This window comes from Schistocerca americana, chromosome 6 (assembly GCF_021461395.2).
Source record: "Schistocerca americana isolate TAMUIC-IGC-003095 chromosome 6, iqSchAmer2.1, whole genome shotgun sequence".
In the NCBI taxonomy this organism is placed as follows: Eukaryota; Metazoa; Arthropoda; class Insecta; order Orthoptera; family Acrididae; genus Schistocerca; species Schistocerca americana.
Genome location: NC_060124.1, coordinates 157,068,662 through 157,083,178, shown reverse-complemented (window position 1 = coordinate 157,083,178; position 14,517 = coordinate 157,068,662). Strand labels below are relative to the sequence as shown.

At 36.2% G+C, this 14,517-nt stretch overlaps 1 protein-coding gene across 5 annotated transcripts in view; it reads left to right on the top strand.

Annotated features, from left to right (window-relative positions):
• LOC124619931 (polycomb protein Sfmbt-like) overlaps window positions 1-2,928 on the top strand; it is a 297,358-nt gene extending 294,430 nt beyond the window's left edge. For all 5 annotated transcript variants that reach the window (XM_047146574.1, XM_047146575.1, XM_047146577.1 and 2 more), the window contains one exon: window positions 1,300-2,928. In XM_047146574.1, coding sequence (XP_047002530.1) covers window positions 1,300-1,467 — 168 coding nt within the window. In that variant the 3' untranslated portion in view covers window positions 1,468-2,928. The remainder of the gene's footprint in view (window positions 1-1,299) is intronic.
• Window positions 2,929-14,517: the final 11,589 nt, after the last annotated feature.

Sequence of the window (14,517 nt, the reverse complement as noted above, 5' to 3'; positions counted from 1 at the left end):
AAAATCTCTGATATTTTGACAGGTAATACCCTGCCATTTTCAAGTACAGGAAAATGGTTATAAATGACAGGTGGTGTTAGCTGTTGGATTCTGGTGGTTTTTGATGTTATCGTGCTGCATTCGTTAGAGTTATTCCAAGATGATGGTTAGTTGTTTGCTTATTACATGGATCATAAATGTGGTCTCTCATTGTAATGTCGAATGACTCAGTTTACACTCATAATGTTTTTTGACAGCGAAAAATATGACAAAATACTAACTGTTTAAGTGATTGCCTTTTGCATTAGTGTATGCCACCAGTAATTTTTTTTATGCACAATGATTTACACTTAAAAGACAAATACACCCACAAATGTGTCTTATAAAATTACCCATTTTAAAATGGATCTGGGAAGTTATCAAGCAGATATAGTGATTTTAGTTTGTATTTGAAGTTAATTTTGTTGTGTATTACATTTTTACAAATAATACAGTACAAACTACACTAAAATGACAAATACTGCAACCAGTTTTGATGACCTTGTCATTAGACAATTGTCTTGATGAGAAAAATTGTTTGACATCTTCACAAAGCTGCATCAGCTGTTCTTGCCATCTGATGTGAAGCAGACTACAGCTTTGGAGCTGCAGACACAACATTGTCTACACATGAAGTAAGATTGCTCTCATATAGACAATTGATTGAAAGAAGTATTAAAATTTATTCTTGTCCTAGATTTGAACATAATGTAGCATAGGCAAATAAACCTGATTGTTGTCCCCCAGCAGTGTGATTTGACGGCATGGGCTTTGTTTGCCTGCTCTCTGCTGCCATGCTTAAGCAAACTTTGTCCCTTCCACATTCCCCTATCAGTCCACCTCTCTGCATGGAGGTGCCTTCCTACATAACATAGCCTATAGAGTCACATGAGATATTAGAGATTTGATCATCTGTTCCATCTCATTTACAGTATATGTTGTTATTGATGAAACACCTGTTGTCTCACACCCATGGTCTTGTTAAATGTTACAATACATATTGTCAACAAATATGCATAATCAATTATGAAAGTAATCCTTTGTTCAAACTGGCCCTGTATGTTCTGTGAACCTGCAGAAGTAGAGGTCAGAATGTAATCTCAGTGTGCACACCAGACTAACAATTAGAGTGAGTTTGTTTGTAGATGATGATTATTTCAATAGTTGTACAAAACCATAGCAAAAATGAGTGTTGGAGAATTCATTTTCAGTGTCTATGAAAATATTTTCCTGTTTTTATTTTGTTCTGTTCTCTCTCATAAGTAAATTGCTTGTTTGCAGAAAATTGATGGCGTAAAACTCTTATCGCTCACCAAAGATCAAATCATAGAGTTAACTGGACTGAAAGTTGGGCCTTCACTTAAGATATATGATATGATTCAACAACTAAAAATAAAGGTAAACCCAGCACAAGAACGTTTGAAAGCCAGCCTAAAGAAACTCTTGTGAAAGTGAACTTCATGCAGCTGGAAGGTCAAAAAGCTTTATTTAATGAACAGTGTGTTTGTGTATGTGTGTGCTTGTGTTTATGTGCTGTAACTGCCTTGACAGTATTAGTGATAACAAGATGTTACTGATAACACCAACAAAAGCAGCAATAGTTCAGTTTAGTGATAATTACTGAGTATGCCAGCACCTTTATTGCTATTGCATGATAAAACATCACACTATTTTCTATTATCATGTACCACATGTACAAGTAAGTAATTTGCATTGTAAGGACTGTACAGGTTCGTTAACATTGTGTCTCATATCATAGATATATTTTTAACGACATAGTTGTTTGACGACAGGGTCTATGTATGTGAAATGCTTATAAATTCATACGTGTTGCAAGCAAATTAAGGCATCACACAATTTAGTGTGTGTGTGTGTTTTGAATAAAGGCATCTTGGCCAGTGTATGAAAGTTAATGCTCTATTTATTGATACATTTTAAATAGTTTACTGGTACAGGCAGTCCTATGTCGAGCTGACTAGTCTTAAAAGTGTTTACTTAACCAAATATGTGCCATTGTAAGAATATTTTTAGTCTGCAGATTCACTATGTTAGTTTAATTGTATACATTCTGTATTTTATAGTAGGTGCAAATGTACTTGCCAGTAGAAATTGAGATTCTTATTCCTGCTAAGTACCAAACAGTATTTCCAGGAACAACACTTCCGGTGAACTGGCAGGCTCGGATATAGAGAGTATTGTGCTGTCTGCTGAGGTGTTTGATTGTATTTATATTACCATCAGCTTCAACTTATCTGACTGCCTGTAGATATTGTCCTTAATAAGGATTTTTTTTATTTCTGTTGACACACAGTTTTTACTGTACTTTTTTTTTTAAGAAGTGTGACACAATAGTCTGATTTTAATATTTTATTGAAACAAGGAATCTCTTTTTCTCTTTACCTATAGATTATTGCACGTACCAAGAGTGTATGCACCAACAGCTGTGGAGTGTATTTTTTTATATGGCATAGGTGTATCTTGCTTTATTCTATAGCACAGTGCTGTTATGTTCCGTGTAAAAATATTTATGAATTGAATCGAGTCTAAGCTGTGTGAACACAACCAAATTAAACTGTAATTGTATAGTATAGGAACTGTATTGTAATAATAATGATAGCAACCTGAAGCACAGTTTGTGCATTTGCCTTTTCAATATGTTCCAAGTGTGATACTTTGTGAGAGTTTTTTTTTTTTTTAAGTGTGACGAGTTGAGAGTGGTGTTCCCATTCATTTATCTGGTACTGAGAGATTGTGTACGTAATGTTCCAGTACTGATTGCAGCAAACCTTTTATATGAATTATATTTTATAAAATTTCATGGTCAGAAGGTGTGGCATCGATAATCTTTTTTTATTTGAAACTGGCATGTGTAAAAGAGAGAAACAAATACATAAATTGGATTGAAACTTTTGTTAATTAATTTCTTTGCACTATATACTTTTTTTGTGATACATGTTTGGCCTCAATTTATTGAAGTATCGTTAAGTGGAAAAACGTGTTGGTGTTGAGCTACAAACGATGCTTCAATAAACTGAGATGAAACACAAATGGCAAAACATAAATGTATTTATTCATTTGCACACAGACAGAACCTGAAAATCATTAACATAATATTTCCTGCATTTGAGGACTAGCAGATTAACAATGTTAAAGCTCTAATGATTGATTTATTTATATTTTCGAATTAGTTTTCAAAACCCTTATTGCATTACTTCAGCCTTTGAAATCATTCATTTGACTTGATGCTTTTAAATATCTCTGTGTCTTTTGACTTTCGACACTCATCTTAATGTGAAGAAAAAGACCGCTACAGATCAGGAATTTCTTGCTTGAACAAGTGCTTTGAACATTATACTGATAAAGGTAGTATCGGCTACAAAGAACAATATTGTTAACTCTTTCAAATTCATAGAGCATTACTCTGCAACCTAATATACAACTGCCTTTCAACAATCCTTGCACTGCATTAACATTATTTTTACCATCATATAAAGAATATTAACGTAAGAAGGGAGCTTTGCTGAGACTGGGCTGATCATTTTCATGGAAATGATAATAGTCTATTACTGGTTACATTTCCCTGTAGCAGTGATTCATTTTCAGCCTTTAACGAAAAGTGTAATGCGTAACTCACAGATACTCTTCTTTCGTCCATAACATCGCTCAGTATTAGAACTGGCCGAATTAAAGCTGTGAGGATGGGTCGTAAGTCATGCTTGGGTAGCTCAGTTGGTGGAGATTTTGCCCGCAAAAGGCAAAGGTCCCGAGTTTGAGTCTCGGTCCGGCATACAGTCTTAATCTGCCAGGTAGTTTCATCTCTCAACATTGTAGGTTACATTAATTATCTTCTTGATTGATTAGTGGACACAAACTTGCCAAATTTTACAGTTTATCTATAAAATTTGCGGAAGTTGCAGCATCTTACAGGTGGAGGGTGTCATTTTATGACTTAACGGACAAAAATTTGAAACGTTAACATTTGATAATCGCCCCCACTTTCGTACGATTGATTGTTTGTATGGGTCGAAGGCAAGTCTACAATAGTCGATAATTCATTCTGTGAGATGATTTACTTTTAACCACATGATGTTTGTGTTGTTATTGGAATTGAATTTAAAGTTTGGATAACAGTTCTTCCATGTGAATCTTATGTGTTGAAAGGCTCTGCTCCACAAGTTCATTGACCACATTGGGCTAATTATATTCATTCCACATGTGTGTGTGTGTTTTTTTTACTATGTGCATATTCTTTGTTCACAAGGTTGGCATTTTGTTCATTTAATGGTTTAAGACTTTGTGTACTTTGACATGTTTCAGTGGAGTGTTTGACTGCCATGAGTGTTTATGTTATTATTGTATGTGGCAGTCAGTGATCTAGCTTCCTTTCAATGTTTTTAGTACGTATCGAGACATTTGTTCTCGGACGTTTTCATACGCTTTATTCCTATTGTAGGATTCTTAAGTATAACCAAATTTGTAGAGTAATGCTCTCTATTCTCACCGTACTCTATAGTAATGTGAGTGTGTTTTCAACCTTTTGAAGAAAAATAGAACACAGTTCAGATCATCCATGTCCAATTAATCTCTAGAGTCTCTTTCCGTTTTGAAGATCAGGAGTTCTGGTCCATGTTGTGACAAAAAAATTTCTCAAGACTTTTTGTGGGAAGCTAAAAAGATCACAACTATGACATTTAAATTTGAACTAGCTTGTGATTTGCAGTGTGTATTATGTTACTTCTTGCCTGTGTTACTTTAAACAAGTTTCATTGTTTAAAGTCTTTTTCAGTTATCACAAATCTGCTTAATTTATCAAGGAAGTCTTTTTATGTATGCTCCAAACCAATATTCATCAAGCCTGTTGCTGTTTAAAATGGATTCCTTCTTGATTGTTATGTTCATCGACAAATCATTGGCCTGTGATGTAAGTAGTTGTGATTTCATTGAAGTTTCCTGTTTAAAGCATGAATTATTGTATTTTGTAGCCGAGAAGTATTATCATTTTCATAAAACCGGGGTACGATAAAAATTGTTAGCAGGGGTTTTACTGATACCCCTTTTCAAAAGTTGGCAGTTATGTTGATATGTGAGGGAACACGACTGCCATGCCATACAGTGCTCATTATGTAGCCCTGCCACACACACATTATTATACAAATTGTCCAAAAAGTAATACTGTTATTTTTTGTGATTTTTGTATTGCTCTAAGCTACCATTACCACCTAGTTCTGTACGCTCTTAAGCTCTGATAGCATTAGGATTGCTGTTTCCATGAACCTCCCAATAATGCATGTTGTGATGATGCACAATGGAGTCAGATTTCAAACATAATATGCTATCAAGTTCTACAAGAAACTGTACTAAAATCTTTCTGATAACTGCAAAATGATTCGACAAGCTTTCATGGATTCTGGTTTGTCATATTCTCACTTTCTAGGTGGTTGAAGTCATGTAAGGAGTACTGGGAAGAGGAGGCTGTGGGAGGCTGTCAACAAGCAAAACTGAAAAGAAGTGTATGAGAAGTGTATGTTTGTTTATGATCTTCTGAAAATTAACTGTCTTCTCAATATTCTGAAAAGCACTGTGCAAACCATCTGTAGTGCAGGAAGGTTTGTGTGAAACTGGACCCTCAGCTGTTGAACAGGAAAGATTAAAGAAAAGGGTTCATCCTAATATGAAAGATCATATTGTTAATACCTGGCAGTTGCAGCATGGGAATGTTTCCAGCCACACAGCTGTCAGTGTCCAGGATTTCCTGATGAAGCACAAATTTTCAATGCTGCCTTGGCCCAGCTCTGGGAAGCTTTTCCCTGCTCCAGAGTATCGTCTCGGGCCCGAAAGTAGTTTCTTTTGGGACCATCAAAGCAATCCAGTCCCTGCTTCACATTTGCAGGCTATTTCTAGTAAACTATCCATGCTCGCAAACCTTGGATTCTGACATGCACACACTATAAAATGCTTACATACTGCGTATTATTGAGAATGAAGCATTGTAATTTTATTCTGTGACTGAAATGTTTATTAATTTGAAATTTTATTGTTCACTGTACATATTTGCCACTACAGAAACATGTTGCAAAAATAACTGTAATGCTTTTGTTGCACAAAAGAATTTTGCAATGTGGTCATTGTGAATGTCTGGGTCTTTTTCTTTTCCATTATTATGTCTAGTACAGGTATAATATCTCAGGAGAATCTTCATAGTTACTACAACAACAACAACAACAAAAGGAAATAAGAAAACATGAAAGTGGAACACATTGTCTTCCAGCCACAGGTATCATAGTAAGTACACAATGAAACTTAACTTCATCGTCTAAAGATTGTTCTTACAGATAAAATGAAATTTTGATAATAGAAGAGTAATAGTGAAAACTACGTGGAATTAGAAGTACTAAATAGCAGTGAACCAAAGTCAAGTGATATGTGCAAATTATACCAGTTTACTTTCCATATTTTTTGCATAGTATTATTTATTGATATACTGTATTGGTTGTTACAAAGGGTTATTAGTTAAATGGATGAAAAAAGGACTCTGCAAGAGAATAAAGAACTAAAAGAAGAAGCAAGGAGGAGAGCCAAGAACTTGGAAGCCTCTTTCTATTTCCAGAGTTCAGAAGCAATGGTGTTTGGAGGAGTGAAACAAGTGTTGTGAATGGTCAGATGTACACTACTTGCCTGCTATTGTGTTTTGCAGTAAGCCTAACAATAGCACGGTTCCGTCTCATTTCTGTGCTTAACTGAAAGATGATGTATATTTTTCAACACAAATGAAGAGCATTCCAGGGTGGCAGTGCGCAATAAGGGTTATAATTGTTTTCTTGTGGTGTCATTTGACACTGCCCCCCCCCCCCCCCTTTCATTAAATTCATTTTTCCCCCTCAAACTCAGTGATCCACTTCCTCCAGCAGAGCACGATCCACACTCATTTCATCTTTGAATTACAATGTTTTCTCCAATTGCAAAGGAGTTTACCATTGCACAATATTTTGAAAGTTCTATTAATATGCATTGTCTGTTGAGTTCACAATTTATTTCAGCAAGTTTCATACCATAATAATAGCTAACTACAGATCACAAGTTTGTATTATAGTAATCCACTTAATGAACCAAATCACAAGAATCTCACCCACTGTTGCCTTTACGGTTACAAAATGATTCTATCAAAATATTAATTCTTTATTCAGTTCCTCATACTCCATGCAGCTTAAACTGTAAAGGAAGTAATTCAGGGGTGAAAGAGACCACTCTCCGAGTAAAAGTGTTGAGTTGTCGCGAGGCACACACAGGAGAATAAAAGCTTTATGGCTTGGCCGTTATCATGAGTGACATAAGAGTGCCCCACCTGTCAAAATGGCATACACTTCATTGAAATTGCTGAGAAATCAGCAATATGTATAAGGGTATGATTCGACTCAACTGATATTACTATACCACTCTTGCATAGAATTAATATTTGAAAGCACTGATAATATCCCTGATATATTCAGTGATAACTCCGGAAGTTGAAGGTTCAGTGATGGTCATTAGTTTGCGTTCCTATCAACCTGTTAACGTTGTTGCCATTTCCTTGTGATGGAGACTCTTTTCCCTGTTTCAAATCTAATTTTTCATTTCTTCTTTACATTTGTTTATCATGTTCCATGTGGCCATGTGAGCCAAAGCTCCATTGTCCTGGAGTGAATTCATAGTTTACAGAATGCTGATTAGAAAATTTATAAACAAAAGAAGTTTCCTAAGTAATAAAATATGAAAAACAATGGCAAGAGAGTATACAATTACAGAGAGAAGTTCTCAACCAGCTTGAGGAACTCTTGTACTGAACAGGAGTGTGTGAAAAGGGAACTTTTCAATGTAGATTTGAAGACTTGAGGTTTATCACTCAGTCTTTTTCCATTTGGGTTGATGACAGTTCAAATTAGCGTCCGGCCATCCTGATTTAGGATTTGCATGATTCCTCTGTTCTGCTCCAGCTAAATGCCACAATTAATCCTTTGAAAGGGTACAATGAGTTTCCTTCCCCTTCCTTTAACAGTCCAAACTAATGATGTCAGTGTCAGCGTGACGTTAAACTCTGATGTTCCTTCCTTTCGCCTTTTTCAGTTCTGCTGGAAGTCTGCAGAAAATGGAACCGGCTGAATAGTGCACACCTTTCTGTACAATGCTGAAGAAGTGTTACCCAAGAGCGAATCATTGTTTGCTGTACTGTTCATTGATGAATGTTGTTGTCCAGAACAAAACATATGACTGAGTATATGTTCAGGCATTGCAGAGATAGAATTCCAAGTGTCACTTTGGTCATATAATAAAAGTAGTTAACTTAACCAACATAATCTCTCTCTCTCTCTCTCTCTCTCTCTCTCTCTCTTTCTCTCTCTCTCTCTCTCTCTCTCTCTCACACACACACACACACACACACACACACACACTTGCTTCCCCCCCCCCCCCCCTCCTCCTCTCTGCTGTTTCATCCAGAATTTTGTTCTCTGAATAACATGTAAGATACAGGTTTATGAAAGATTGAGGTTCATCTTCTGCCATTCAGTATTTCTCTGTTGGAAGACCCACTAAGCAAGTACTTTTTTGTTTTAATTTATAATTGTTAGATTTCATTTCTATGGTCTTCTCTGACTAAAGCCAGCAACAATAAAAATTGTATTAGGTTTTAAAGAGCAGAAAACACCATCTACTTGCCAGTTGCTGTAACTGAACCATTTCAATAATTACCTCAACACTAACACAAAGACATTAAAGAACAAACTTTCAGAAATGTCAATTTGTAATGCTCAAGAGCCGAAATACTTCCATAGTTGTGTTTTTATGTACCTGCTATGGTTGTTCCTGTTTTGCCAGAGTTGGACAGGTTTACGGAAACCCACAAATAATGAATAACAGGTGGTGGTGGGTGGTGAATAACAAAGGGTTGACTGGGGAGAAAATATCCAGTGAAGGAAAGAAGAAAATGGAGGAGGAAATGAAACTAGTTAAGTACATATGTTAATGCGAGAGAAATTTCAATTTACAGAATTTTAAAGCTTTGTGATTGAAAGGGAATTGCAAGCGATTTGATTAGTAACACAAGTATTCAGGCTCTTTGTTTTTAGAGGTTGTTGTGCGATACATTTTTGTGCCTTACTACAGTTGAAAACTGGCTGAAACAGTTTTGTCCCATTTTATTACTTAAAAATAGATGAATACATTTAAATATGATACACTATAAATACAACATATGTGTATTCTATGAACATATACATTTATGAACTATTTGAATTACAAACTTTATATACACAGTAGGAAAATAAAATGGAGTTATATGCTATATATTTATCTTGAATAGTTTTTCCATAAAAGTGTAATAATGCTGACAGAACACTGGACAGAGTGGGGAAAAATATGGAGCACTGTGTTTTTAATTCTGGATCAACACCAAACAGTGTTGTGTAATTGACAAATGTCAAAATATTTTGTTGTCAGTAAATAAGCTCGTCATTATTGTGCGCTTTCCATTTAAAGTTCAGAATCCACATTCCATTGAATTCAGAGGATGTCCAGGGATACTTTCTGAGTATGTTGTTATAAGGATCCCACGGGCACTGGCACCTCATTACAGAGTTATTGCATTTCATTTGATTTCATGCCCCATTTACCTTTGTAGGTGTATTTTACTGAAAAAGCGCAAAACAGTATTTTACTGAAAAAGTGCAAAACAGTGCAAATGTCAATTATATGTGCTATGTCCTGTTTCTATTCATTCACTACCTACTCTTGACAACAGTAATGCCCTCTTTAACTTGTTGCCTCAAGTTTGCATTCAGTACCACTAAGGCTTTGTTTTCCAGCACAGTTAGTTGTGTGTTAACAGCGATACACCATAGTACTATGGATAGGTTTACTGAAGTGAAGTTGGCCAATACGAACTTCCTGTATTGGTTCACTTAATGTGATGGAAGAGCAGCACGATGACACTACGCTGAGCTGTTCTCACATTGGCAGCAACCACATCAGAGAGAGTGTGTAAATAAATAAGGACGATTGCAGTAACAAAATTAAATAAATCATAATTGCATTATTACTCTGTATCGCTGTATTGAGCCACCGGAGACTGTGGGTCATTATACCACAATACTCGGAAAGTATCCCTGAACCACCTCTGAAAGTTTGTTGGTGGAGCTGAATATTGTGTTGCACTTGTTAAATCAGAGTTTCTTTCATTTGCTCTTTTTGTTTTCACTTGAGCATTGTGACAATTCCCAGGTTTACTATTTAACAGATTGAGGCCATATTAATACCTCTGTAACTGTTGTTTTTGCAGCAGTGAGTAATTGCTATGCCATATAGGGTAGATAAGAGGGCTTCACCTGTCATGTCTAATCCTTTTTTTTTTTTTTTTTTTTTTTTTTTTTTTTTTTTTTTTTTTTTTTTTTTTAAGAAAACGTGCAGAGCTGGTGTTGTATCTGCAAAATAACTGAAGGGCATGCAGTACATAGAATAAGGAAAAGCCAGCCACTCACCTATAGCAGATTGATACGTGGAGCATTGTAACACATAACAGAAAACAGTATTCACTCTTGCCTTCAAGCACTAGCTCTTTTTCCAACAATAGTATAACAGCACAAGTCCTCTCACACACACCACATACACACACAGAGGCACACTGTAAATACTAATGTCATCACACACTAAAGAAGACGGACATAAGTTATCAATAGTGAAATTAATCATGAATGGGTGAGGCAGCATAAACTCTGACCCTCTGTGTTTTGACGGGGTAGAGAGCAGCATTAGGTGCAGGATTTAAACAAAAACCACCATCTCCTTTTGTAAGGTTACTTGCAAATTTAACTTCCACAGCTTCCTTAATATCCATGTCCCAGTAGGTAGAACATCATTGTCGTTATGTTTCATAAGATGACTGTTGCAAAGACAATGCTCTGCAATGACAGATTTGCTTGGCTGTTATAAGCGTATGTGCCACTCATACTCAGTGCACCAGTCCTCCACAGTCCTGATAGTTTGAAGTTTGACCAATATATGACGTTCCACAACTGCAAGGAATATGGCAGACAACTGTGTTGTGCAAACCAAGATCACTCTTTACAGAATCGTAGATGGTGGTCGAAAAACATACTTCACATCGTATTTCCACAAAATACGACAAATCCTATTCAAAGTTCTCCCTGCATAAGGCAAAAATCCATATACTTTGGTGCCACCTTGGTATTATCATCACTCACCCAGTTGGTCGATAGCACATGTCTGATCTGTCCTTCTTTGTAACCATTTTGACGAAAGATGATTTACAGGTGGGTTAACTCAGCTGATAAACTCCTAGGATCCAAGCTGATGTGGACCTGTAAACCAAGGTATGAAGTAGCCCTTCACATTGAGCCAGATGGTGATGAGTATCAGCCTGCAGGTACCAGTCAGTGTGAATAGGCTTCATATAAACAGCATGTCCTAGCTTACCATCCACCTTCCTCCTGACCCACCCATCAAGGAAGGGAAAGCAGCCATCTGTTTGCACCTGGCTGTGAAAAAATATTCGAGTGGATAGAATTTAGGTGTTTTATAAAGTCATTGAGATTCTCACTGTATGAGGCCAAACGACAAAAGTATCATCTACGTATCTAAAAAAGAAAAAAAAATTGCAGGTTTCAAAGCCACCGACTCTGAGCCACTTTCCATGAAATCTTCCATAAACATATTGGCAGTAATAGATGACAACAGGTTTCTCATCGCAACTCCATCTGTCTACTCATAGTAATGGCCATTTAATAAAAAGTGAGTGGAAGTTAACACTAGTAGAAATAGGTTCATTAATTCAGCACCAAACCAAACCTCAATCGACTGAAATGAATCAGACAGGGGAACACGAATTAAGAGAGGGACCACATCAAAACTACTAGAATATCATAGTCATTGAAACACATTCCTTCTAAACGACATCAAAAAATCCACCGGCATCAACCAACTATAGGGCTCAACAGAGGAGCAAGGTGTTTTGCTACACGATACATCGGAGCACCAATGTTACTCACAATCAGATGAAGAGAAACCATCTCCTAGTGGACCTTAGGGAGACCATATTACCTAGGGGGAACAGCACAATAAGAATTGAGCCTCTTGATAGTCTCCTGCAATAACGAACTTTTGTTCAAGAAGCTGCCCCATGTAAAACTGCCATCAAGATAAATGGGACTTGGGTTTCATGTTTCATACTATTGACATATCAAGTTGAACAGATATGCGGAGTTTATAGCCACATAAATGTGTCATTTAATTGAAGCTGAAACTGTATTTCCAAGGAATTGTGGGCTGCATATATTCACATAGAATACACCGAGTACAATCCAGCAAATTAGAGCCTATATTTAAAAGTAACAGTTTGGCCTGATGGCACAGCAATATTGTTTGGTCATGGCTGTTCTCAAACACAGTTTGTCGGAAGTCTCCTGTTTGCAGCTGTTTAGGGCTTTTGGGGGGAGGGGGGGGGGGGAGAGAAATTATCCACATAATACTTATAAAAATGCTCTATATGAGAAAGGGAGCAGTTACTACAATAATTGACACAGGTACAAGGAAATGTTGAACATATTCTAGGTCAATAACAATGATATGCAAATTGTGAAAAGGAATTCTGGGGTTGCACAGGCAAACCTTGACATACAAGCATCACATGCACAAGGGCATTTCTCAGGTTGTCCATAATTTCAATTTAAAAAATAAACTATTTCTGTTTTGAGAGTGATATGAAAAGATACTTTCAATATTATAACGCCTTTTCTTATTGTGTCTTTTTCTATTGAAAGGCTATCTTGACCTGTGATCAATTATTGTTATAACCTGCCCATAAATTCAGCATAGCATTAGGCAGATCTCTTACAATGTATCAGTAAACTGTTACCTGTTGTTTGTCACCTGTTCTGTTATGTAATGGAAAATGGGGTGTTAATCAGATGATGAACATGTGAACAGTCCTTACTGGCAAAGTTTCAAATGTCTCGGTTGCTAAACAGACAAAATGCTGCTTCGCTTGGTGACCTGTTGTAAAGAACATCATAAAGTTCCAGTGCAATAAATGTGCACAATGTCATGCTGTAATCTTCTTTCTCCAAGTACGCACGTGCAAACATTCCTTTACCATTTACAATAATATTTCCTACCAGTTCAACAGTCCATTGTTGACCTGGTATGAGTCTGTTTAGGCATTTTCTATATTTATTGTTGTATACCTCCCTGTTAGTAATAGTAGCATTAGCCAATATCATCCATTATTTCTAACAGTTAAAATCCCCATTCACTTACAAATATAAACTTTTTAAAGTATCTGCAGTTGTAGTTTACAACAAGTATGGCAATATATGTGCTCAAGAAGGAAAAGTTATCAGTATTATGATTTATAAATAAAATTTGACCTGTCTTACTCGAAGTGAGTCAGTTCCTTCTCTCAACTTTCTTTTCTTGCCTGCATATCTGTCCTGCTTTTAAGAAGATACACACTGATGCAGCTGGGATACATCATATTTTCAGAGTCAGTTGGTATAGCATTGAATACAACAGTTTTCTGGTTCCCATCAGTTTATGGAATAGCCGTTTCTAGGCAAATATGCCTTAGATAAATATTTGCGTAGTTTGACATTTGCCGCACATCCTGTGGAGCTGAGAATACACTGCAAACAGCTGTTCATATTTCAGCCACAGCAGCTAAGATATATAATGTTTGTTTCTTCAATCGGAAGTTCGTGGCTTTCTGGGCCAGAAACCATTTTCCAGCAAAATAATAATAATAAGGGATTAGAAAATAAGGAGTTTTAACTCATTCAGCATCCTAGGAAATACTATCTCATTCATGACAGAAATGGACATATAAAAGATAGTACAAAGTTTTAATTACATTAATGGAACAATCTGCTGAAACCTCAGAACTAAAGCAAGAAAAGAAACATGCTAAAGTTATGCAATAACATGTCAGTAGCATCTGGAAGTGGGTCATGGACTGTAACAAAAAGGAATGCACCAGGAATACGAACATTGGAGATGTGATTCCTAAGAAGAGTAGCTGTGTTCATGCTATCTAATAGGAGAATGAATGTTGACATCGGAGAAGAACTGGGAGTGAAAAGCTTAAAAGAACAGATTAAGGAATACCAGAGCAACTGAAAGGACTATGTCACAACAGAATGCCAGAATTAATGGTGAATTATTACCCAGTGGACAGAAGATCTTTAGGAAGTTCAATGAAAAGTTGGGAAGATCAATAATTTCAATTAAGAGGGCCTGTCAGACAAATGCCTAGTACTTGTATGATGATGATGATGATGATGATGATGATGATGATGATGAAGAAGAAGAAATCTCAAAATATTATGATTTTTTTGAGTAACTGTGATATGATAAGTTTTTTAATTGCATATGAAATCTTGGCCCAATGTAAGACTTGTCCCAAAGACATTAATCTGACCAGGTTACATGAAAATAAATAATATATACATGCACTATCAG